General features: G+C 47.7%; 4 protein-coding genes across 4 annotated transcripts; 3 read left to right on the forward strand and 1 right to left on the reverse strand.

Moving 5' to 3' along the window:
- Positions 1-1,282: 1,282 nt before the first annotated feature.
- F5J12DRAFT_895792 (uncharacterized protein) lies at positions 1,283-2,032 on the forward strand (the record flags this gene model as incomplete). The annotated part of the gene is made up of 4 exons (XM_051747874.1): positions 1,283-1,384; positions 1,430-1,498; positions 1,539-1,836; positions 1,893-2,032. The coding sequence occupies 4 exons, from the start codon at positions 1,283-1,285 to the stop codon at positions 2,030-2,032; spliced, it is 609 nt and encodes a 202-aa protein (XP_051597014.1).
- A 7,635-nt stretch (positions 2,033-9,667) lies between these two features.
- On the reverse strand, positions 9,668-10,742 carry F5J12DRAFT_956658 (uncharacterized protein; the record flags this gene model as incomplete). Its single annotated transcript, XM_051749874.1, has 4 exons — positions 9,668-10,045; positions 10,079-10,255; positions 10,278-10,606; positions 10,655-10,742. 4 exons carry the CDS (start codon positions 10,740-10,742, stop codon positions 9,872-9,874), a joined length of 768 nt encoding a protein of 255 aa, XP_051597015.1. The 3' UTR covers positions 9,668-9,871.
- Positions 10,743-12,051: 1,309 nt separating this feature from the next.
- On the forward strand, positions 12,052-13,135 carry F5J12DRAFT_725184 (uncharacterized protein; the record flags this gene model as incomplete). The annotated part of the gene is made up of 6 exons (XM_051741607.1): positions 12,052-12,213; positions 12,270-12,302; positions 12,359-12,531; positions 12,591-12,673; positions 12,732-12,935; positions 12,993-13,135. The coding sequence occupies 6 exons, from the start codon at positions 12,052-12,054 to the stop codon at positions 13,133-13,135; spliced, it is 798 nt and encodes a 265-aa protein (XP_051597016.1).
- A 3,584-nt stretch (positions 13,136-16,719) lies between these two features.
- F5J12DRAFT_785122 (uncharacterized protein) lies at positions 16,720-17,826 on the forward strand (the record flags this gene model as incomplete). Its single annotated transcript, XM_051743177.1, has 5 exons — positions 16,720-16,923; positions 16,972-17,248; positions 17,274-17,353; positions 17,439-17,528; positions 17,554-17,826. The coding sequence occupies 5 exons, from the start codon at positions 16,720-16,722 to the stop codon at positions 17,824-17,826; spliced, it is 924 nt and encodes a 307-aa protein (XP_051597017.1).
- Positions 17,827-21,782: the final 3,956 nt, after the last annotated feature.

The raw sequence follows: 21,782 nt of genomic DNA on the forward strand, positions 1-21,782 counted from the left end.
ACTGACAAAAAGAACACACTGTCCAAGCTGGATGGGCTGAGAGGGCACAGACGAGGGTGGGATGTACCAGGATGCTTCAGGATGGAAGCTGGTAGGAACTCCTGGTAGATATATGTAGCCATGGTCCCTAGCAAAGGGGACAAGCAAAATGACTGATGTAGAGGCAGCCATATCAGAAGAATTTAGTGAAATGAGCATCTTTTGGAGGGAGTGCTGTAGAAACATGTGGAGTGCATAAATCCTTTCCAATTTTGGAAGGTAAGATCATGTGGCTGAGCACTAGATATGTCAAAAACCAGAATGCCATACATGGGCACTTAAGAATTTTAGCCAGCACTTAACTCACTCCCTTTCTTTTTCTCTGGCACTGATGACTTGTTCTTGTGCGAGGGATGACTGCCAACATTTCTGGCTGTCCTTCTTTGCATGAGGGCTATGGTCTTCATCTCCATTCATCAGCTGTATCCATGTCCACCTCACCAAACACCTTTGGTGTGTGACAACGAGTGGCATGTATTGCTTGGGTGGTCCCTGCTGAGCAGAACTGCAGTGCAGTTCTCTGATGTTATCTCCCTTTTTGATCATTTCTTGGCCAGCATGCCATACAAGAAACCACCAGAGATGACAAATGCATTCCAGCAGATCATTGCCCAGCACAAAGTGCTTAATTCAAGCATGCATCTGAGTCAGGAGAATGATATGGATGTTATGTCTTCAGCAATTATGTCTTCTAAATGCCTTTGTGAAGAGGTAACGAGCATGGATAACCCTCCTATACCCAATAAATGCTTCAAAGGCATGTAGTCTTAGCATGAATTTTATGTTTAGTTCATGTTCTGTACATTATGTGTAAAGTGTTTCAATTCATTTGCAGTGGGTAACTGTCTCTGCACCTCATTTCATTTTACATCTCACAATGAACCTGTCAATGATTATATGGATTCACAAGATGTCATTTCATTGTGGTCCCCAGGCTTCCATCTTATACTGTTCTCTGCTTAACTGCTTGTACCTTCAGATGTCCACCCAATCTGGAACAATCCTGCTGAAAAAGAAGGATAGCAAAAAAGCCAAACAATGACCAGAGGCCAACAGAAGCACTTGACCCACACAAAACAAGCATCTAGGAAGCCCACCTGTCAATCTCGAAGAGTCTCAGTCTGTTGCCACAGTGGGATTCCATTGTAGCGGAAGGGCAGGGGCAGGTTCAGGTGGAAGGGCCAAGCAATTGGAGCAGATTGGTACTGCCCTTGAAGGCTGAGCTACATGGCTGCAAAAGTTGATGGATCTCCCCAACAATTCTGTTATAAATCCTCTTGCACCTCTGCCCACTTGGTGGAAAAAGGGTGGGGGCCACAGTGCTGGCCAGAATGCAAAACTGATGGTCAGTTCTAGTTATTTGCAAATATCAAGCTAACTGCTTGCAAAGTCCAATGTCACCCCACCACCCTATGCACCTCCCATTGTGAATGATCCTAGCCCAGCTGACATGCCTCCAGTGAGTGTCTTTTCATACTGATATACAATGTTCATTTCAGAATCCTGTCCCTCAGTCTTCAACAGCAGTAGCAACACCTGTCTTCCATCAGTGCCCCACAGACTCCCATCACTTTGGTTTCAGTGTTCTGGCTCAACAGCCAGGTCATATCATGCCTCCTGGGATGGAACCTGACCTTCAAGTGCTCAATAATCCTTATATCACTGCAATTCAGGGAGACCAAGTTCCCAGTGATACATCTCATCCACCAACACCCCAGCCCAACTACCAGTCTCAGTTTATCCCCCACCAGCCACCTGCTACTTTCCCCGACTCTTGTATTGACCCCTCCCTTGATAGTCACTCTCATTGAGACAAACTTTGGCAACCGCTGATGTTTGCCACAAGAGTTCAGAGAAGCTGTCATCAGAGGGCTCCTCAGAAGAGGAGTCAGAGTCCTTGAGTAATAACCCATTGGACACAGAGGCTGGCCAGGTCTCTGGCAATGAGTCTGACAAAGATGAGGACATTTGGATGGGATGCAATGAATCTTAGGCAATCAACTCATCCTGGTATGCATCAGAGGTTATTATGGTATTGGCTCAACATTCTTTGTTAGGCTTCTCCCAAGAAACAATGACAAGCAATCCTATTTGCCACAATTCCTTACCCCTTGACCATGAGTTTCAGTACTCATGCAACAAGGATGACAATGCAGCTCTGCAAAGCTTACAATCCAAGGACAAGGCTCAGCCAGAGGTATGAAAATGCCATCCCTGCTAGCTTTATTTATTCAGATTGTTATTTTAGGGTTCCCAATGTGGCACTGCCATCAATGTTCTTGAACACCACCATTGCACTAATGGCCATCCTTCTGTTCCCAATCATGACTTGGTCAACAAAGTATGGGAGACAATTGGGATTGACTTTGTAGGACTGCTCCCAGACTCTAAGATGCTCAATGGATCATTTGATATGATATTAGTTGTCATAGACCACTTAACATTAGAGATTCTAGTATGTAAGAGGTATAACAAGTAATAGAATATTGTCTTTGCACAAGTGGCTGTGTAGCCACATGCATCAGTTTTCCTTCCTTCCATCATCATCAGAACCCAGCCCACAGTGTGGGCTTCTCATCATTCAGTTTTTCATTCTTTCTCATCACTCCTTTAGTGTTCTTTTAACTAACACACTCCTTTTTCACCTTTTTCTGAGGATTGCCCCAATCTCACCCCAGATTTCAGGCAATCATAGGCAGCCAGAGCTGCAACTATGGATGCCCAGCAATCCCAACAGCCACAATTCCCTGACTTTGCCCTGCTGGCCTTCCAGGGTGTAGTTGAACTTGTAATGGCTGGGGCAGAACTGTCCTGGGAGGAAGCCATCGAAGCTCTGGAACAGTGCTGGATCCAGGACAACCCACAAGGTGATCACCAACAAGGGGACCAACCACACCAGGAAGCAGAACACAGACCCCCTCCCCCTCCAGTACAACCACCACCTGTTGACCCTGAATGTCTTCCCCAACAACCCCCTGAAACCAGCCCCCCCATCTTTGATGCAGACATGATAGTATCCTCCAAACTACTGATGTGACCAGCCAAGTATGCCCTCAAAAAAATTGAAGCTTTCAAATTTGTCCATATGTGGTACTTCATGAGGGAGGGGCTATGAGAGGCAGCATAGTCAGTCAGGTGACTGGAGGAGAATGATACTCTAGCTATTACCCAGGCTGGTGAAGGAAATGTAATGCTATGGACTGCAAACTCCCTTACCACCTCCAGGAATGCAAAGCCAGACCATGGACTAACCTTCACCAAGTATATGTATGCCAAAAACCACTTCCTGACCTGTATCAAGAATGCAGGATGGGGCAACCAGCTGGTCAATGCTTTCAATTGGTTTTTCCACGGGATAGACAACCACCAACTTCAAGACCAAGGAGATCATGGGGAACAAACTCTGCTGCACTATGCATCCAAGGTTCAACAAGACTGGCATGACAAGGCAGCACAAAACCAAGCATACAACATCAGAGTTATCAACAAAGACCTTTTAGCAGACATAGGACATGACCTAGACACAAGGGACATGCAATCAGGGCTTGATCAGGTCAGTCCCCCCCCCACAGTTTTCCTAGATGGAAGAACATCAAACTGACAACCCATCCCCTTCTCACCTGTCAACCCCCCACATACTCCCACCCACACCAGCCAATCCTTTCTTCCCATTGCTGCTGCACATCATGCCCTGCCCACCCTGCTGCTGCCAAAATAACAGCCACTCCCCCCCCTTTCTGCTTCTCCCCATCACACCAGATGAACCTTTTAACAAACTGCTGCTGCTGCCCATGTGCCAAAATATTTATACAATATTTATACAAATTTTTAAATTCAAAAAAAAAAAAAACCTGCACAATAGCTTCAGCACAGCCGCTTCACCCAGCCCAAAATGACAGAGAGAGGTTGTCAGCCCTACTGCTTCCAGAGGTGCAAGCCCTCCTGCTCCCCCTCCCCCAGATATAATCAGGGCCAGAAGACAAGGCAGCACCATCAGAGATCTAGATCCCACCACCTCAGGTTGCAGTCACCACACAAACACTCCAAATCCCCATGATGAAGCCCCAGCAGAGAGAGGAGGGGCCATTGTGACTTTCACCCCAGAACCTACATTGTATGCCCAAAGTGCCTGGGATGACATGAGGACTGACCTTTCTGCAATGAGCCCATGCAATGGGACAAATCAACCCCAGCCTATAGCATGTGGGACCACCAAGGCCACCTCATCAACAAGAGCAGCTGCATCCTCTGCTGGGATTTTGAATGCCCCTGTGGCTGCACAAGCAAACTGCACTGCCACAAGTGTTTGGGCTGTGGAGACTCAAAGCATGGAGATCAGGACTGTCCCCACTGCCAACCCACTTGAATCAAGACAGAGAGGAGTCACCCAAACCCCATACCACCCTCAAGCCTGGGAGAGACTACTTGCACATCACCATCTCACTTCTAAATACCCATCCCTAATCTACCAACTCACCTATGGCTTCCATGTCCATGCACCTAACATACCCCAAACATACACCCCCCCAAACAGCCCATCCATAGCCCAACACCACCATGCTTTCCAGGAGATAGTCAACAGAGAGTTTGCACAGAGTTGCTATCTAGGCCCTTTCCCTCCCCACCTCCTTGAACAGTACATAGGACCCTTCCAATCCTCCATCCTTAGTATCATACCAAAACCTAGAAAGCCAGGAAAGTATTAACTAATACAAAACCTATCTTACCCTATCATACCTAGACATGGTGCCACTGCTTCAATCAACTCTTGTGTTGATTCTTCTTTATTCCCATGTGCATGGGGAATGTTCCTCACAATGTGTGCTTTAATAATGTCACTCCCCCCAGGATGCCAAGGAGCAACAAGAGATGTAGCAGAAGCCTATAGGATGATACCCATCCACCCCTCCCAGTGGCCAGGTCTGGTAGTATGCCTCTCAGAAACACCACTGACCTTTGCAGTTGATACAACACTGTGTTTTGGGTATGGACCATTGGCAGGAGTCTATGGGGGACTCAGGGACACAAGTTTAAATATCATGCAAGCTGAGGGAATCAGCCCCATAATAGCATGAGTAGATGACCATTTCTTCATACACTTACCCAGATCCTGAGTACTCAAATACAACCTGGCCAGGGCCCAGAAAGCCAAAACAATCTCACAAAATGGAGGAACAAAGATAGACAGCAGACAGCTATGGTACAAAGGCACAAAACTAGCCAACAGGGACCATGAAGAACTTGCAGAAGATTGCCTCCATCCCCTAAAAGCCTTTGAGGACACCAATGAATTTGCCTCACACAATAACACTTACACCTACTCCTTCAAACACATCAATGCAGTAGCAGATCAACTCAGAATACCCTGGGAACCCTCCAAGGACACCCCATTTTCCCAGTCACCAACATTCATGGGCTTCCTATGAAATCTAGATGATAAAACAGTAGGTCTCACAGCAAACAAAAGAGAGAAATACACTACATCTATAGATGAATGGCTGTAAAAGAAAGTGCATAACCTAGAAGAGGTACAGAAACTCCACGGGAGACTTGCCCATGCAGCACTAGTAATCCCAGGGGGAAGTGCTTGCCTAACATCCCTACAAGCTATGCTTACCATTTTTGGCGAAAAACCATTCATGCCCTGCACTCCACCTCGAGGTTTACAAAACGAACTACACTGGTGGAAAAATGCCCTACAACAATCTCTCCCCATCCCCATCCCCATCCACCCATCAGCAATAGACCTCTGTGCATTTTCAGATGCCAGCTCCAGTGTCGGTCTGGCAATTGTCATCAGGGAAAGATGGAGAGCCTGGAAGTTGCATGCAAACTGGAAGGGAGATGAGAGGGACATCAGTTGGGCAGAGAGCATGGCTTTCAAATTCCTTGTATGTTACCTCATCATCATCTGTCCAACAACAGACCCACAAATGAAACCTTTCAGAGGATCCATGCTCTACTCACCTCTCCCCCACACAGAATTTTCACAGACTATGTCCCAAGTGAAGACAACCCAGCAGACAAACCTTCTTGGGGCATCTATCCCCCCTCCAAATTTGCTCTCCCTCCCATCCCAATCCCAGACCCCATCACACACCTCATATTCAATTTTGATGACCCATGCTCCAGTGATTTCACAGTCCAGCATAAATTTCCTTAACACCATTGTGACACCAGCTGCCCAGCAATCATGCTCTTCACAGAAACCTACCATCATTCTCCCCTACCCAACAAACCTGACACCCAAACCATCCGAACTGCGGCCATTATGCCCAGCAAAAGACAGATTAGAGCAATGGCAACCTGCATCTCAGCATTGTACAGTCTCTGAACATCCCACCAGACTTCTGGGATAGGGTTCGAGACATCACCCTCAGGGGATGGAATGAGAGCACCAGAGCATCATATGGGGCTGGGCTTCTAGTATACCACGTTTTCTGCAATAGCCAGGACATCCCAGAGGAGGAAAGAGCTCCTGCAGACACTGTCTTGATCTCCACCTTCATATCATCCCTAGCTGGCTCCTACTCAGGCAAGACAATACATGGCTACATCTACAGATGTGCATGCCTGGCACACTCTCAATGGTCTGCCCTGGATAATACACGAGGACCAGACAGTGACAATGTTAAAAGGTGCAGCCAAGATAGCCCCCTCCTCTTCCAAACAGAACCTCCAGAGACCAATCACAGTACAGATGATATGCGATTTTCACAGGCAGCTACAGAGTGAGGACCCCATGGACGTAGTGGTCTTCGCCTGCCTAACCACCATATTCTATGCAGCCGCCAGAGTAGGAGAGTTCACTGTCAAACGCCTTGACTCCTTCGACCCAGCACTCCATATCACCCCCAAAGGAGTATGTGAAGACATCGACCGAAACGGCCTCAGCACATCGGTGTTCCTACTGCCAAATACAAAATCTAACCCCCAGGGAGAAGAGGTGAACTGGGCAAAACAATCAGGCCCATCCGACCCCCACGCAGCGTTCACCCGGCACCTACTAATCAACAGCCCACCCGAGAATGGCCCCTTATTTGCATACAAGAAGGGAGGCAAACATCAACCGCTAACCCGCCACGCCTTCATCTCACGAATGAAGAAGCTAGCCAAAGCAGTGGGGCACGACCACGTGCACAGACACGGACTGAAGACAGGAGCCACGCTGGAATATCTACTCCGAGGAGTTCCCTTCGAAGTTATGAAAGTCAAAGGGAGGTGGGCGAGCGATGCATTTCAACTCTATCTACTGGAAACACAACCAAATCCTCACACCATACATACAAGCCATGCCTACAGAAACAGCTACCGAGTTTGTATGCATCGCCATGCCACCAGTCCGCTGAGCCCACAAACATGTATCGTAAGTAAACGCCATTGTCCTCCTATCTGTTGGGGATCCAAGCGTCAGCCCGTCGCGTCGGACAAGGCCCTCCTAAAACCCAGGATCCGCAGCTGATGCTCGTCTCAGATCACCCTCTCATCATGGCTGGAAGGTGCTTCGCAGCCTTTGCCCACTCCTGCTCATACATATCATACAGCCACCAATCCCACACCTTTCCCTCTCCGAGCTCATACAGCTACGATATGCGAAGACAATGATCCACCTAATACCAACCAAACAAACCTACCGTGCTAAAGACATCGCGGAAGTCATGTTCGATCGTGTGTACAAACACCACGGAATGCCACGGAACATAGTCAGTGACCGTGACTCATTATTCACAAGTATGTTCTGGACTTGCTTGAATGAGCTCACCGGATCAGAGCTCCGACTGTCATCCTCCTACCACCCACAAACCGATGGTATGACAGAACGAGCTAACCGCACCATCACCCAGATGATCAGGTCATGTATCTCACCTAACCAGCGAGACTGGGCAACTAAACTACCTGCAATCGAGTTTGCTATCAATAGCGCTCGGTCCGAGACCACTGGGTTTGCCCCATTCGCACTCAACTACGGTCGTGTACCTAAAACTATGATCTGGGAAACAGATACTAAATACCCAGGTGTTAGGACCTTTGCCAAACGAATGAAAGATGCAATCATGCGTGCCCATGACTCTATCATCACGGCTCGTGTCAAACAAACTCGACTAGCAAACAATAGGAGAAAGGAAACCCCGTTTGTAAAGGGTGACCTGGTATATCTGTCCACTGCCAATCTGACACTTACTAAGGGTCATGCTAGGAAACTCGCCCCTAAATTTATCGGCCCCTTCCGCATACCAGAGGACTACCGCAACAACACCTTCTTGTTGGATATTCCCGCAGAACTCAAACAACGCGGAGTACACCCAGCATTTCACGCGAGCTTACTGCGTATCCACGTGCCAAACGATGACCGATGATTTCCAGGCCGCCAGCTCCCACAGATAGTCAGTCTGGGCAAAGTCGAAGAGCTCACAGTAAAGCACATAAACGACCACCACGGTCAAGGCCCGGACATGTTGTTCGAAGTAGCATACACGAGTGGGGATTCCATCTGGCTACCCTACCCGGAAGTGGAACGACTCGAAGCCCTGACACACTACCTCGAGGCACAGGGTGCCTCATCCATCAATGACCTCCTGAGGCGGGTGAACCATCCCAACAAAGAGGTTCACTTTATCTGGCACCTGGTATGATGAGGCCACTCGTTGCACACGCGCGCTTGACCTGATCGATGGCGTAGTAACCGGTGTTGCTTTCACGACGTCAAACCAAGTTATGCCTGCTCACCAGAGCATCTCCTCGGGTTCTAACCTTCACAAGAAAATATATAAAGGACGGCGAAGGCTCTCAACCACCCAGTACCACGTCCACACCAGAATGCCGCGCCCTGTATTCCAACCACTCCAGCTTGAACAATTTCGGGTCACGGCTGAGGCCATCCTTGCTGGAACTTTTGATCTCACCAGGGACCGTCTCCCTGCCGGATATGTCACCTTTTGCGAGACTAATGCTGAACACCCGGACCCGGCTTTTCGTTACCCACTACCAGATGGGTTCGTTCGCAAGCCCCTTCATCCTCGGGGACATGGAGCAATCAGTCACCGAGACCGCCGCAACAGAGGGAACTCCCTCTCTGGGATGATCTTCGATCGGTTCAAAGCTGACACCAGAGCTCGTAAGAAAACACCTGAAATGGTATCTAGATCACGAACTAAACGCAGGATAGAAACCAGCGCCACTACAACTGTACGTGCTAACAGCGGGCCACGAAGAAAACACCTGCGGAAAGTCCACACTACCCCTCACAAGGGCGACAATACCCGCGACGTGACAATGCGATTCACTCCCTACCAACGACCTGCCGTCTGCCAAGGCTTGACGCAACTTCACCCCACTCCTGCTATTGGCATTCGGCATATCATCCCGGGCACGACAGTCTGCAGAGACGGACAGCAGCGAGAGCGCCACCAACCCCACTACTGCAGTTCGTAAGGAGCCTGGAACCCTGGACGAACTGCTCGACACAATCATCAATGCTGAACCTGTTCCCACAGGTGGTGATGCTAGCACCGGCCTCAGTCCGGGTACGAAATTCATCATTATCCTACTGCTCTATCTCATCCTCACGAACTCGATCTTAGTCGTCTCGAGTGTGACCATTTGATCTCCCCAGAAGATCAGGAGGGCGGATGTAACGACCCGCGCTCCCGCGGATACGACAACGGAACCAAGTACAATATGTCAGCCTTGATACTTCCTCTTTAGTACAGTCCTTTGTGTACGTAGGTATATAAAGACTCATGTAGTAGGTAGGAGGGAGCAGTTTTTATCGAGAGACCCTTGGCCAGTTCTGACGAACGACGCTTGAGACCTTTCGACGGAAACACTCTTACTAGTGTGACCAAGTCCTGCGACCGTCACACATTACTACCCAACAACCCTCCGAGTGCAGAGTCGCAGCCGCCTTCCTCCTTGCCGATGCAGAAGGGAACGAGGACAGCACCTCCGAGCCCTTCACATTCTTGACTGGTGCAACCATCGCATCCGTATCTTTCGCTTGCACCCTCTACATCCTCATATACGTCATCTCTGAACGTACTCGTCTCAGCACCTCATCCGCCCCGATCTTCACATCGCCGCGCGTCCCACTCAGTCCCTCTTGTCGAGTACGATTCATCGTTGCTCTTACCGCCACCTTTCTCTCCTCGTTCACCGGCGTTCTCAGACAGTGGAGCGGACACACATAAGCTTCATCACCAGCGTCGCGCGTCCTCACCTGCGCGCTCAGAAAGCATCACCTCATCGGCCAGAACTGCGGAGTAGAATGGATGCGTTAGCTTGTCTAGAAGGTAGGGGAAGATTGGGAGTGTGGGGCCAGTGGGCGTGGAGATGGACACTGAATGAGTAACTTCATGAGTATGAGCGACGGCGAGGACGAAGAGGGTGACAGGTGAGAGCAACAGACGGGATATAATTGTTACTCGCCCTCGGGGAGAGGAGATACGGCTTGCGCTGACCATTTGTGTTGAGGACATAGGCTTGATGGGGGACGTAGAGGATGAAGGAGCTGAGGAAGGGCAGAGCCCTTCCAATTCTTCGTGTCTCTTCGTGAGCAACAAAGTACGGCCTGAACCAGATGATAATCAGCGTATCCGGAAACGATTCTCGTCCTCACCTGCACGGTCTGTGCCGTTATTTTTATCCAGGACGATGCTCGTTGTTGGGCCTTCTGCGTCGGCAAGCAGTTCGTCCCTTCCCGCCATGTCGACCTCGGCCCCAGCTGCATCCTACCTTGTAGGCAATGTTGTTGGAGCTTCACCTGCCTCCACAGCCATGTCTCGCGGACGCAAACGACTGGAGTACACTTGAATCATGGTTTCCTCTGCGTAGTTTCATCGATCTGAAGGCCTGATCCGGACGAGCGCATGTCTTCAGTGGAAGTGGAGAAGTTTTATCGAGATTGGCGTTGCCTGATTGTAAATCCCTCTTGCGACAGTGGTATGATCTTCCCCCCACGATGTTTCTTACTGTTCGTATTCTATCTAGCTATCCTATTCAATTTGCTTACCAGATACACGGGATGTATCCAAATTACCCTCATCCATTCCGTTGACTTTCGATTTCCTTAGACGCTTCTAATTGTGGTATCTTACGCATTATTCTGCCGAACATCTAGTTTCAGGCTCCAAAATTACATGCTAATCTCTTTTTTTTCTTTCACCGTTCACCACTCTTACATGTGATCCCTTGCAATCTCTAAAATGTCCAGTTCTATCTTTCCTTACGATACACTCAATCATGACCACAGACACCCGAGCAGTATAGATCAAACAATGTAATAGTAGTGTCGACTTGACGAACTATTTTTTGAATCAGAACGTGTGCTCGTGTCGGAAAAAGCCGCCACCTTGATATCGACCAACAGTCCGCAACTCCACGCCCTCTCCACGCGTCCATCTTCGTCTCGAACTATACGCTTATTACTCCTGCGACATTCCAAGAACTTCAAGGTTTCATTATTCATGGCTCCTGAATGGTTCAAGGCGTTGTGTTGTATTCGACAACCGCCGTCTCCGAGCGACGACCCAGTTGATCGTCAAGTTCCTGCTCCCATTGGAGCTGCTCAGCCCACAGCCAGTATAGATCCCGTTCTTGTGCTGACTGAAGTTCCTGTCGAAGGCTCTGGCTCTCCCTCGGCCAATATTGGGGACGTTCGTGCTGACAAGGTAGTCGAGAACACTCGCGCACGTTCTCTGGGCCCTAGGCCTAGCCCTAGAGACACGAACATTCCCGTGCCTGCCTCTATTCAAGGTGGTTGCACTGCGTTCTTTATGTGGTTCCTAAGCGTACTTAGTTACTTGACCAGGTTCTCCATCAAACAGTACAGGTGCTCTCGCTCCTGCACTAATCGAGGCGCAACCCGCCGTTCTATGTTCTCCAGAAGAGAGTACGGATACTCCTGTTCCTGCACACACTGAAGAAGTAGCCGCGGGTAAGCGTTGTACTTGCTGCTCACTGCTCATGGGACAAGTCTGGGAACCTTGATCAGCAGCGTCAACCACTATATCCCCTATGATTAGCTTAGATCCAGCGAAAGCTAGAGAGCACATCGATCGCATCGATCGCTTTCGCATTCTAGTCATGGGCAGAGCCAATGCAGGTAAAACGACGATCCTGCAGAGGGTCTGTAATACTACGGATCAACCAGAAATTTTTAATGGGGAAGGAGAGAAGGTGTGTATGTTTCCTGGTATTTGCTCGAGATTAACGATGTGTCGGGCTTTATTCAGGTGGATGCTACCTTGGTGCAGGGTTCACTAAAGGTGAAGTGACTTCATGAATATTCTGCAATGTACGCTGAATGGTTGAATGCATCCAGCGTGGTGAACACAACATTGAGGATGAGCTGGTTTTCAAGAGTGACCGACGCTTCGTATTCCATGACTCACGTGGATTCGAGGCCGGAAGTGAAGGGGAGTTTGACATGATGAAGGAATTCGTGATGGATCGCGCCAAGACAATGAAGCTGGACAAGAGAATCCATGCCATATGGTAGGAACACTGCATCTGACACCCTAAGCAAAGTGACATGGTTTCTGTGATGGATTTAGGTTTTGCATTCCTTTGAATGAAAGCCACAGGATGGTCACAGCTGCAGAAAAGAAGTTTTTTGATATGTGTGATACAGGGCATGGTGTGTATATTGACCATACTCTCATTGATGGTTTTAAATTTCACTTTTTTTGTCACAGTTCCTGTAATTGTATTGCTAACAAAAACAGATACCTTGGCCTTGGATGCCTTCATGGAAGTTGTTGATGGTGGTTTGAATGAAGATGATGCAATGGAAAGGGCTCTGGAGGTAGAAAAAAGGAAGTTGATGGAGTGTCTCATAAAGGTCAAGGGTTGGTTGAATAAGTCAAGGTTTCCACCCCATGACTATCTGTCACTCACTGGTGAGTATCCTAACCATCACTTGAGAATGGCACAACATTGACAGGAAATGACTGCAGGAATGCAAGAAGAGGGTGCTGATTGTACAACCCTACTGACATGCACAGCAAATGCATTAAATGAGGAAGGACTGCAGCAGCTCCTCATATCAACACAGCAATCTAATCTAGGACTGTGTATGGAGTTTGCAATAACAAAGTAGGTGAGACAGCAGAAGGATAAGAATGTACTGATATGTGCAAGGACACTGAAGAACTGCATGCATGGCATGGTGGGCAAGATTACACCAGCAGGTCTTGCATATTACCTCTCAAGATGGTTTCCATATGTAAGAAGATAGTGAGTGGATTGGAGGAGATACTGATTTTTCAACAGGAAGTGTGTAAAATAGTAAAAAAGAGGATATAACAAATACTAATGTGGCTGTGGCATTGGGTGGATAGCATGTGGGTGGATCAGGTGCTGGAGGTTCTGGAGGGATTCTGACCATGTTCACTCCCACCCTTTTGGACTTGCATTCATAGTTGGTGAGTGGAGCCATGGCAGGTGGTGGAAGGATTCTGACCATGTTCACTCCCACCCTTTTGGACTTGCATTCACAGTGGGTGAGTGGAGCCATGGCAGGTGGTGGAGGGATTCTGACCATGTTCACTCCCACCCTTTTGGACTTGCATTCATAGAGAGTGAGTGGAGCCATGGCAGGTGGTGGAAGGATTCTGACCATGTTCACTCCCACCCTTTTGGACTTGCATTCATAGGAAGTGAGTGGAGCTGTGGCAGGTGGTGGAACCATTCTGACCATGGTCCCTCCTTTTTGAACATGTTGTCCATATTACAAAAATAGATGGTGAGCTGAATTGATGTATCCAGTCCACATTCTTATTTTACATTATCTCAGGATGTAGGTCAATGTTTACTTGGCATTTCAATTTGACCCTTATCTCTCTACTTGCATCTATCAGCATGTCAGTCATAATCTTTCAGGATTCTTTCCCATGCTAATATGTGCTGTAGAATGTGTGCATTCATTTTTCTTTCAATCTGTATGATGATCACTGATAAAGTTTGTAGTTGGTTTGTGGCCCTGTTTCTCATTGATGTCACCTGACATGCTCCCATCACAAATTGCTCAGGTGGTCTGTTTTATTTTCCTTCTTTCTGCCATCAACAGATCACCTGACTTGACAGCATTATAGCCTACTATCACTGATTACTCTTCTTCTGTCCACATGCCTACTTTGGGCATCTCACAAAAACCTTCACTGCAATATGTTGCAGCATATGGCATTGGTAATTGTTCTCTTGTCATCATTTGACACCCATAACACCCAATTGCAGGTGCTATACTTGTATTTGAATATTTGTACTTCTTGTTGCCGGCCAACAAAGTGAATGGTGATCTACAGGCAAACCTTGAACAGGCTGTCAGAACATATCAAACATCAGGTGTCCAAGCTACTGTTGCTAAACTTATCACAGAAGCATTTCAGCATCATGGTGAAGATGTTGAAGTTTTAACCCCCATCCTTGTTGGTATTGCAAAGGAAAATCAGATGTGTCAGATACTATTCCCTCAATGCCAATCAACCTCTTTCTTACCTCTATTTGGATTAGCAAAGATGACATAGGAGGGGATATTTTTCAAGTGGTTACTGGGCCTGCTGTGAGTCCCTCCACTTTTCATTGGTGTGACATGCACATGAAAAATGAAGAGATTATTTTCAGGCCACCAATGCTGATCCTTTGGAATCCTTCACTGTGGGGGGAGCTTGCAAAATCTGCAGTTGTCTCTGCCCTTGTAATTGGATGAGCCACCAATCTTCATGTTGACAATCCCCACATTTGCCACATCAGTAAATATGGGGAAGATGCAATTGTTCTGTATAGATTGAATCAATATATATACTTGCCATGCCACTCAGCTATCCAGAGTCAAACTTTACCTATGTTCTATGCCATTCTATTTTGTCTTTATGACTCATGTTGAAGTGCAATTCAAATCCTGCAGAAGTGACTCAGCAGCTATAATGAACATTTCTCATCTAACCATCCCTCTGCTGACCCAACCATTTTCTCTCCATTGTGACAACTGCCCTCTCACTTAATGCCCTACTTCCTAGTAAATTGGCAAACCACTGAGCAACACATGCATATAATAACCTAAATAATCAGTTCCTGCCAGATGTTGGTCCTGCATGTGTTTCAAGTCTGGTTCATCTCCACTGGAAAGTCCTGTTGCAAGGCCAGTGGGGAGGGGGCAGATGTGGGCAGGGGTTATAGGCATGGACTGTCTCTACTTAGCAATGTGAATACAGTACTATTCCCTCTGGCCTGGGGCTTGAGGCTGGGCTGAGCAAAACACTAGAAACAAGACATAGAACATGACAAGGACTAGGCCAGTTGATCAATTGGTTGGTGACTGGGTGAGTTTCCTCACAAACTATAACTTCTAGTCTTGGACCTGTGCTCACCCATAGCTGGACCACAAACTCAAACATAGCAAGAAACTATCATAGGAAATGGCATTAAAGTCCAATAATACCCTGCTGTCATTTCATACATGAATACAAAGGCTGTACAGCTTACAAGTGTCAGTTGTCACAAAAGCTGCAGCTCATCCAACTTGCTAACCAGGCATTATATGAAAACTTGGCAATATGACAAGAAATCTCCTGTGGGGAATATAACAACAGGATGTGTTATGTTGTACTAATTTGATAGCTTTGTAGCTGGTGATTATGGCCCTGGGCAAAGAAGGAATGGCTGTCTTCCTTGGATGCATGGGTTTGGTTAGGGACAAAATAACTGCCTGCATCTCAGTGCCAAATGAGAGTACAATGTAAGGAAAGTCCAAGTAGCTGTATAATACAAGCTAGATGGCTTAGATAGCAACAATAAAATGAAGGGAATGAATTGCTCATCCCAAGGGATTCTGGACTGCTGAGACTAGAAGGTGGGACTCTGTGATTTGTAGTGGTAATGTTTCATGGCATGCATGGCATGTTCCATGGTGTTGTACTGGTGATGACAGTAGTGTGAGCACTATATGTAGTTCATGTGCAGCAGTTTGCAAGGTGTGCAGTGTAGACAAAGTGAAAAGAAAACTCATAGTGACCTTCCAACTGCCAAAAGGTATCATTCTGTACCTAGAGTAGGACAAGGTACAAGTAAAAGAAAGTTGCATGAGAGTGCATGCACACAGGACAGGCTACAATAGGGGCCAAGGGTATACTACTAGCATAAAGGGAGCAGAGACTGTGGTAAAAGAAAAGAGTCCAAAGGAAAGGAAGTGACCAGAACACAGCAGCTGCAGGTATTAGCAGTACATGAGAGGGAGTGAGGGCATGGGAAGGTAGCAAGGAAGGCAGGAAGGTAGCACATGAGTGGGAGTGGATGTGAGTGGTCTGGGGACATAATGATAGTTGTGGAATGTCAATGATAGGGGGTTATGTGTCTAGGGAATGCAGATACCTTACACCTGCAGGGGACTTAGATGCTGACCATCCCTGGTCAGCCATGTGGTGTGGAGGATGTAAACAATGATGCTGCATGGTAGTGGAGAAGGTGTGGTGCTGAGGGTTCAAGAACACCAGTGATTGCAGTGTAGAAGTGAAGGGAGTGTGTTGCCAAGGAAGCCAAGAACACTGTTGAATGCTGCATAGAAGCATCCAGACCAATGACATAAGTGCCTCATGGCCACTAAGTATATATTTGTTAGTGTGTGGCTCAAACCTTCACATTGGTTTGATTCTTTCCCCCCCCATCAACTCCTCTTACACTTGTACTATGTCTGCTAATCATCTCCCAAGGCTTTCCCAGCTCATTCACATGGCTACCCCTGACCTGGTTGAAGTGGAGAAGGCCATGCTGAGGGAGCAGTTTGTCACTGCTTCTACAGCTTTGGTCACTGAGGCTAGGTGCCTCCTGGATGACAAGGAGGAACTGTGGGAGGAAAAGGTGTTGTGGATGCACTGGTGGGAGAAGAGAACAGTAAGCACATGCCTCACTCCTGTGGGTCACATCATTGACCATGGCCAGGGTGAGGGCTTTCCCATTGTTGAACATGGTCAGGCACTGGGGGTTAACATGAGGATCAATGCAGTGGATGGGCCAATCATGGCAGAGGCTGATGAGGCCTACAAGAGGTGGGCTACAGAGGAGGTTGCCATGGCAGTGCATGGAGGGGTTGACAAGGATGTGCAAATGGGAGAGGAGGCCATGCAGGAGGTTGGAAAGCAGGGAGTGAGCACAGAGGTGCCAGCTGCAACAGTGAAGATGTCACATGTGGAGGTGTCCCAACCTGTACAAAAGGTAAGTGAGTTCCTCATACAGTGTGGCAGAGGCTAACACTTGGGCCCTTAGTGGTCTTGGCAGATGGTCATGGAGCATGGAGAGCAAGGATGAGGCTGAGATACCCAAGGTCATGGTTCTGCTGGGGTCCATCCTTCACAAGGAGCCTTGAATGAGGTGTGTGGTAAAGAAGACCCCATGTATCAGACCTGCAGGGCAGACATGCCACAGATGCACATGCATCAAGCAGGGCTGTGAGAAATCCACAAGGGCTGGAAGGAAGGCACAGGTGGGTGCTTTGGTTGGTAAGTACTGCAGTTGTCTCAGCAGGTCTGGGGCCAACAGCTTGTAGTGCGGACCTTGAGGGCTCCCAAGGCTGGCTCATCCAAGAAGGTGGCCAATGATGATGACAATGTCAATGTTGAAGTGGTTGAAAGCCACTCACACATAAAGGGAAAGGCCCCAGTGCATGGTGGGCTCAACACCAAGGTCACAGCAGACCTGTTGCAGGCTGAGGCTGCAGAGTCACAGGACATATACCTGTGCCTTCAAGTTCATATTGACCAGCTTGCAGAGGTGCTGGAGAAAATAGGGGTTGAATAAGAGTGATTGTCCTTAGTTTAGATTCACTATGTTGTCCTATCTGCATCTCAGAGTGCAGAGCATGCAATATACTGATTTTCTCCCTTGTGTATGAGGTTGTGATGTGAAATGACATGGAGTGCTTGACTACTCTCTGTGGGAAACTGAGCTTGGTTTGGCCATGGTAATGTAGAGTGTGTGGGGTACCACCATGCATGTTTGAAGAAGAAATGTACAGGGTAGTTGTGAGTATCTGTGGTATACAGTGGCCAAGGATGGCATCAGTGAGACTTAGTAAGTGAATGTAACAAGAGAGATGGTGTTTTAGTTATATACTTATTGGGTGTTTTGTTATTTTTCTTGATGGTTTTGGACTTTTTGTTAGTGATTCTTATGTTGTTTGAGTGAGGACTAGCTATCAGTAGAATCACCAGATGAAACCTGGGGTGGAACAGAGGTCTTAGGACAAAACCTGGGGTAAAACAGATAAGGAGAAACAAACTGTGTTTGGCATTGGATCGAGTGAGTGGTATGTGGGTCTCCCCTGCAGGGCACTTCGAATGCTGACTGTCCCCAGTCAGTGCAGAGGGTGTAGTGACAGTAGCAGTGGAAGTGGCAGGGGGGTGGAGGTTGTTGTGGCTGCAGAATGGGGTATCATGGGGTAGAGAGGAACAGAGACAGGTAGGAATGGCAGAAGGTGTGTTTGGATTGTGTACATATTCCACCAGTCATCACCATCCCTGAGCCCCTATTCTACAAGGCATACAGTGGCTCATAAAATTGTCCCAATGTTTGCATGTTTTTCATTAATCATGGTGTAGGCAGTGAACTACCATTGTCCAGTTCAAGGTGTTGGTGGATGGATCCAAGCAGCTGGTCATGGCTCTCTAATGAGCCATATTACATAATATTTGGATGAAAACTGGTGACTGAATACCCAAATGAAAATGACAGCTCATTGGGACAATTTTGGAACTTTATGGCATACTAGGGATGCAGTCCATGGGAACACATATAAAATGATATAAGATGCTCACCAATGCTTACATAATTTATCACATGGTCTACTGAATGATCTGTCAACAAACAAATAATGCCAAACAGTGATTTTGCACCACTAAGCCTTCTTACTGTAGCACAGCTCAAGAAATCACCATTCTGGCTCATCAGGGACATTCTCTCAGGGCAACCTCAGCAAATACTGGTGTATGCTATAGTATAAACAATAGAATATGCTATCAGTACCATTGGTCTCTTCAGAAATCTGCTGGCAGTCATCTCCTGTACTATTTCCCCAACAATGCTCCATGTGTCCTGGAACTAATTCAGTACTGTGAGAGCTGAGAATGATGTTGAGGTCCAATCTGGCATTCATCCTATCATAAACAAACCAATCAACCATTAACTAGTGCATTCCTGTAAAGGGGGAACTTGTATGGAAGTCAGGGTGAAGCTAAACCTGTCATAGTCATGCCTTGACCCCAGTTGGACTTGGACTCACACTCATTCAGTCTGGCCTTGGCCTTGCCAGTCCCTTACCCCAGATGTCCTAGCACAGTGAACACTGCTTTGCAGTGTGTGTCACTTTGGTTAAGTTCTGCCTGGCCTTGTCCCTGGTCCACCCTTTCCCAGTCTCTGTTACCTTAGTCATACCTTACTAATATTTGTCTTACCAATCACCTTAGCAATCTTTGCAAGACTGGCATTACCAGTCTCCATGCTATAGTTGTCTCTGGTATATAAACTCATAGATACCTGGCCTGTACTCTTCAGTCTGGAATCAACAAAGTTACTCTGATAATCCTGCCTCAGCCTCAGACTCAGACTGAGACCCACACAAGGGAATAGCACTGTAATCTCAGTCACTAAGTCCAATCAGTCCACCCCCCTGTATCTTTGACCCTCCTCCTGATCCCAACCCCTTGGCCTCATGCCCTCTTTGGTCTCTGGTCCAGCATCAACCCAGACAACCCAAACTTGACAGTATTTCAGACTTGCCACTCATGTGGGTCTAGCACATCATGGCAACCAAGACTCATTTCCAACCTCCCCATGGTCACTCTGCCACCAACTCCAACTCCACCTCAGCCAGTGGAACCCATCACAAGACAGCACTAGCTACCTTAGGGACCACTAGGCATTCTCCAGATCCTGTTAGTCCTTTCAGGGGCTTTTCCACCCAAACATCCAATACTTCCACCCCATGTCACCCCACTGCTCCCATCCCTGAGAATGACCCCAGTGATGATGGGCTGGGTGATGATGATAATAACAACCCTGATGATGATGACCCTGGCAACAGCTCTGGTGATAATGGGCCCAGTGATGATAATCTGGATGGGAATGATCCAGAGGATGAACTGGACTTCCCAGACCCAGACACTGAACCCACAGTTGTGGTCTTTGACAGCCTTGCAAAGGCCATCAAGCTACTGGCCTGCAACACTTGCACTAGTCCTGAGTCCTCAAGCAGGACCAAGTTGTGTGAGCCCAATACCTTCAATGGTACCAACCCCAAGAAGCTTTGTGCATTCTTTATCCAGTGTGAGCTTAATTTCCAAGACTGACCCTGGGCTTTCAGGACTGACCATGCCAAAGTCATCTTTGCGCAGTCTTACCTCAAGGGCATGGCTCTTGAGTGGTTCGAGCTGGACTTGCTTGGACTTGACAACCCTGATGACCAACCTCTCTGGATGGACTCCTGGAGGGAGTTCATCCTAGAGTTACAAACTACCTTCAGCCCCCACAACCCAGTCACTGACACTGAGAGCCAGCTCAACCACTCACACATGAAAGATAACCAGCACATCAACAGGTATGTAGTCGACTTTGATCAGCTTGCCTCACAAGTATGAGGCTATGGTGATGGTGTGCTGCACCACCACTTCTACTCCGGACTCCCAGACCAGATCAAGGATGAAGTCTGTTGGGTTGGCAAACCATGGACACTACATGAGCTATGTCATCTTGCCCAGGAAATAGGAAATAGATGCATGCTATTGGGAGTGCAAAGAAGAAGTCCAACAGGCAAGTAAGCATCAAGGCTTGCCCACCTCCAGCAACAATAAGTCCAGAGGCTCCAGCAACAGTAATCAAGCCAAGACCACTCAAGAGAAAGCCAAGACCAGTAACAATAACAACTCCAGACCTTCCCCCAAGTTAGCTTCATCAAGGCTGGGCAACAATAATAACAGCAACTTGTCCAAGCACAAGCCTAGCAAACTCAGGAATGATGGGAAGCTCACCCCAGAAGAACACAAGTGTCACATTGAGGGCAGCCTCTGCATGTTCTGCAGAGGCCCCAGCCACTTCACTGAGAAGTGCCCCAAGAAAGCCAGAAGATCCAAGGCTCACACTGCAGCCACCACTGAGGCCACACCGGCCTCAGGCTTGGGTTCTACCCCCAAGACAAAAAAATAAGTAGCAGCTCCCAGGACTCTGCACAATCCAGGAGCTGTGTTGACTCCAGTTGTGCAAACTTGGAGGCTAGACTCAACACATCTGCTCTTTCCAGCCCAAATTCATTAACCCCCTATGTCACATTAGAAGGTCATGATTTACCTCAGCTTCATACTTTAGTGGACTCCAGCTCCACTCATTGTTTTATAGATAATCAATTTGCTAATCAACACTCTTTTATCCCATACTCAGTCTCACCAATCTGACTCCAGCTCTTTGATGGAACATCCACCTTTACTATAACCCAAGCAGTAGATGTCAATATCTGTTTTGCATCTGGAAATGTCACCCTGGTAACCCTGTTCTTAGCCCCATTGGATTCTGAGTGTAGGATAGTTCTTGGACATGACTGGCTCACCTGCTACAATCCATTGATTGATTGGGTATTGGGCAGTCTAACATTCCAGACTCCTGCACAAGGAATTCCAACCCTGTTGACACCCCCTGTAAGCCCAGTCTCCACTGGCCTCCCCAACTCCAGTCCTAGTGACCAACCTGGCCTTGTGCCATCTGTACTG

Source organism: Pisolithus orientalis (genome assembly GCF_024613125.1).
Source record: "Pisolithus orientalis strain OTSU chromosome Unknown F5J12scaffold_33, whole genome shotgun sequence".
Classification (NCBI taxonomy): domain Eukaryota; kingdom Fungi; phylum Basidiomycota; class Agaricomycetes; order Boletales; family Pisolithaceae; genus Pisolithus; species Pisolithus orientalis.